The sequence below is a fragment of the Asparagus officinalis genome, chromosome 1 (assembly GCF_001876935.1).
Source record: "Asparagus officinalis chromosome 1, Aspof.V1, whole genome shotgun sequence".
NCBI classification, from domain to species: Eukaryota; Viridiplantae; Streptophyta; class Magnoliopsida; order Asparagales; family Asparagaceae; genus Asparagus; species Asparagus officinalis.
The window spans coordinates 454,721-459,201 of record NC_033794.1 but is presented as its reverse complement, the minus strand read 5'-3'; the positions used below and the strand labels follow the sequence as shown (position 1 = coordinate 459,201).

General features: G+C 35.4%; 1 protein-coding gene across 1 annotated transcript; it reads left to right on the top strand.

Annotated features, from left to right (window-relative positions):
• On the top strand, nt 284-3,880 carry LOC109828861 (endoglucanase 2-like). The gene is made up of 3 exons (XM_020395837.1): nt 284-320; nt 546-712; nt 3,557-3,880. Exons 1-3 carry the CDS (start codon nt 284-286, stop codon nt 3,878-3,880), a joined length of 528 nt encoding a protein of 175 aa, XP_020251426.1.

The window sequence follows — 4,481 nt, the reverse complement described above, 5'->3', positions numbered from 1 at the left end:
TTTTTTATTTTTTTTCTTTGATTTAGTTGTAACCGGATCTATAAAAGACCGGATCTTTGTAACCCAAGATGACAATCATATCAATGAAAAAGAAAACAGTTTTCCACGCGAACAGTCAACCCCGCGTTTCAAAATCAAAACACGAGGATCAACCCCATGTTTTCAAAATCAAAACAGGAGGATCTACTGCCTTGATAGCACTACTATCTGCTAAAGTAACTAAAAAGGAGAGACAATATACTAGTGATGAATATCACTAGCGCAAATCTGATAGTTGTACGACATGTCTGCAAGCATGCAGACATCTATGTGCTCCCATGGTGAGCATGCAGACACCTTGTAAAGGAGCACATAGATTTTGTCTGTGCAGTGCTGTGCTCACCTGAATCACCCACCAAATCTAAGAATTACTCCCATGGTGAGGACCTGGACTTATAAATGCCAAATAAACTTTCATAAGCAATTCATCTTTCAAAATAAGTGCTTTGAAATGTGATCTGTAATTTTGCCTACATTAAGCTTGTTGAGTTTGCTGCCATCTTTAGGTGGGCTTCTTTTCAAGCCGGGAGGAAGCAACATGCAAAATCCCACAACACTTTCTTTTCTCCTTGTTGTCTTTGCTCAATACATTAACGAGAATAATCAGATTGTCACTTGCAACAATGGTGTTATTGCTCCACCATCAAGGCTTATAGAACTAGCCAAAAGTCAGGTACTAATAGTCAGGGTCGGATTTACATATGAGTTAGGGGTGCAACTACATCCAAACAATTTAAAATTTGCCTTTGATTTCTTTTAAATTTGCTAATCGTGCTCCTAGTTTTAAAATATTTGCACCCAGTACTCTCTCACTTTTTCTTAACTATCATATTATATGCAAAATACCATGAAAAGTAGTAGCTAAAGCGTATTAAGCTACATTCTTGTTAGGTACTATAATTTTATTATATTATATTTTTATTTAAGGTAAATAGATACTTATCGCTCCCCCTCCACACACACACACACAAAGAAAATTTTCTGCATCCGCCACTGCTAATAGTTGTATCTCCTAGTCCTCAGTACAACAATACTAAGGATGTCATCTTGATTCAAATGTGACTAAACTATTTGAAAGTTTAGCTATAAATAGGCTCACCACAGTCAAAGCAAATTTCTAGATTGTACAAGAATATTTTAGGTACATGCATTTTCATTCTGGCATACCTCAAACGCCCCACCCCCACCACACACACTAAAAATGGAAAAAAGAAAAATCCATCTGCTACCTTTTTGCACAAGTCCGTGTCGTCGTTTGCAACAAGTTATACTGATTTTAGGAATTATAACTATTTTATTTCCTTAGTTTACTCAATGCTCGTTTAATTAGGGTTAACGGTAGATTGTAATTATAAGTTAAACATAGTTAAATAAGAGTCCAAAAACTCAGGGTAATATAATTAGGGTTAGGATTAGGAACATAGTTAAATAAGAGTCCAAAAACTTAGGGTAATATAATTAGGGTTAGGATTAGGGATATTAATGCTAAACTAGTTTATTTAGAGTTGGAATTAAGTTGTTATTACTATACTAAAGTTTGTTTAATTAGGGTTCTGGAGTTAGGGTAATATAATATTATTAGGATTAGGCATACTTTGTACTAAAGTTTGTTTAATTAGGGTTCTGGAGTTAGGGTAATATAATATTATTAGGATTAGGCATACTTTGATGGGATTATTTTACTAACAACTATTAGGGTTAGTTAGGATTATTAAAGTAAAATTCGTTCAAATAGGTTTCTGGAGTTAGGGTAATATAATATTATTAGGATTAGCCATACTTTGATGGGATTATTTTACTAACAACTATTAGGGTTAGTTAGGATTATTAAAGTAAAATTCGTTCACTTTGATGGGATTATTTTACTAACAACTATTAGGGTTAGTTAGGATTATTAAAGTAAAATTCGTTCAATTAGGGTTAGGATTAAGGGTAAATTTAACTATTAGGGTTAGTTAGGATTATTAAAGTAAAATTCGTTCAATTAGGGTTAGGATTAAGGGTAAATTTAGGTTAAAGTTAGTTTAATTAGGGTAATAGTATTCGGGTTAGTATTAGCATTATTTTGGGTCAATTGGATTAATTAAAGTAATTAGGGTTGTGACATGAGTTATTTAAAGTTAAATTAGTTAATTAGTGTTAGGATTGAGGTGATTTTGGGTTAGAGTTAGTTGAATTAGGGTTCTAGACTTGGGTAATGTAGTCAAGGTTAGTACTAGGATTATTTTGGTTGTTCAGTTAAGGTTCTAGATTTAGGGTAATGTTAGGATGAGGATTATTTTGGTTAGCATTATTTTGATGAGAGCTCTTAGGGTCAAGATTAGGGTTTTTAAGTTAGGGGTTTGGTTAGGGTTAAGGTCAATTAGGCTTTTATTTGGGAAAATAATACAAAAGCAAAAATAAATCATTACATCGCATAATAAAACTGAAAAATACCATACAATCATACCTCAAAAAATGGGAGTAATAGTGGCGGCTACGGGTTCCAGTTAGTACGAATGTGGGTGGCGGCGGCTAGCTGTGGGTGCCAGGTCAGGCGGATACCACCGGCTCGTGAACTAGGTCTGGGTCTGCTTGTGGGATCTCGAACGGTCTGCCTATGGCCTATGGGAACGAGAGAGAGAGTGTGTGTGTGTTTGTTCAGGTGGTGATTTTTTAGAGTGAAGTAAGTGCGGGGAGCTTTCCTACAATAATTTCAGGCGTGTTTGTTCAGGGGGTGATTTTTTAGAGTGAAGTAAGTGCGGGGAGCTTGCCTACAATAATTTCAGAATGCCCCTACAAAATACGTACATGGTTAGATTTTCTATGGTTTTATTTCCGTTATTCCTTTTATTTTTGCTCAAGCAGGATGATGGAAAATTTATCATGTCAGGTTCCTTTCGGGGGATGGATCCATAAAAATGCATCTATCCCAATAACAAAGAAATCTGATTTGAATGATCCGGTAGTAAGAGCTAAATTGACTAAACACGAATTTATTCAATCACATAGTTTGGGATCCTAGAATATGACGTCCATGTGCAATTTATTGGATTGTATCGAAAGGCCTATAGAATTAGAAATTTCCTATTGGGCAGGTTCATTTCAGGGTCAAATAGATAGCTTTGGCCGTCAGTGATGTGCCCATCAAAACTTTGCTGATTTCTACTAGTGATACTGATATGTTCTATTTTAAGGGATGATAGTGTATCGTTATTCTGTCTCATTTTATCCTCAGTAATCCCAACCATAAAAAATAAAAGAAATATAGAAAGAAAGAATCAAAAAAAGGGGGCAAAAACCTTTAGGGTTAGCTATTATTTTGTATCGCTATTATTGTGAGTTGAGGAAAATTTTGAAGTATTAGATTTTTTTTTTTTTTGCATCAATTAATATCAATTTTTTTCACTATACAATGCGCAAGGTATCAAACATATATTAATTGAAATAAAAGCTAGCTGCTAGTGCACAAAGTTTCGAATTGATATGAAGTACTACTCAACAAATAATTTGCTAATGATGATGCATTATGTCGCAGGTGGATTATATTCTGAGTGACAACCCATTACAAATGTCCTACATGGTAGGTTATGGCGATAAGTTTCCGCAGAGGATCCACCATCGCGCTTCCTCTCTACCATCTATGGACGTGCATCCTGAGAAGATCCCTTGCAAGGGTGGAACACCATTCTACTTGAGCAGTCAACCCAATCCTAACTTGTTAGTTGGAGCCATCGTGGGAGGACCCGACGAGGATGATCGGTACCTCGACTTGAGATCTATGTTTACGCAATCAGAGCCCACCACTTACATAAATGCACCCATGGTTGGACTCTTGGCATATTTTCATGCCAATGCATGATGATGATTCATTCCTTTGTATTGGTTGTTCCATTTCATATATCGAACTTTAGCAATATTCAATTTGTCTTTGCTTACCTTTTGGGCTTTTTTTTCTTTGAATTTTTTTTCTTCTTTTACCACTCTTTTTGTGCCTGCGTAATGTAACCTAATCATTACGTAAAACGGTTCATGTGAATTAGTGCAATTATTGTTCTTACAATGCTTTTGGTTCCACTGACACCAGACACAGTTGACATCATCATCTGCTAATTAATGTTAATAAGCCAATAATCCATATTAAAGGGTAATTAGCACAATAATTACACTAATTATACGTAATCATATCCTATCGGTTATAGATTTGAGTAACCATATTCGTATTTTAACGAATACAATTACGGATATTTCCTCGAATACGGATAAACTTTAGCACCCCTAAGGGCAGGCGTGAGGTTGGGGTTTAACGGCGTCAAAGTTATGATGGGGATATTTTGGTTAGAGAGAAATTGTGGAGAGGTTAGGGATTTGGGGGGAGATTGTGAAAAGAAATAGGGATGGGATTATTGCAATTTTTTAATTTTTGGATCATGCCATTTTAGGGGGATTTCTGATTTATGTGC

Coding starts and splice junctions, on each gene's coding strand:
- LOC109828861 (XM_020395837.1), top strand. CDS start 284: ATGTCTGCAAGCATGCAGACATCTATGTGCTCCCATG. Junction 321..545: donor GACATCTATGTGCTCCCATG/GTGAGCATGCAG, acceptor TGCCATCTTTAG/GTGGGCTTCTTTTCAAGCCG. Junction 713..3,556: donor TAGAACTAGCCAAAAGTCAG/GTACTAATAGTC, acceptor ATTATGTCGCAG/GTGGATTATATTCTGAGTGA.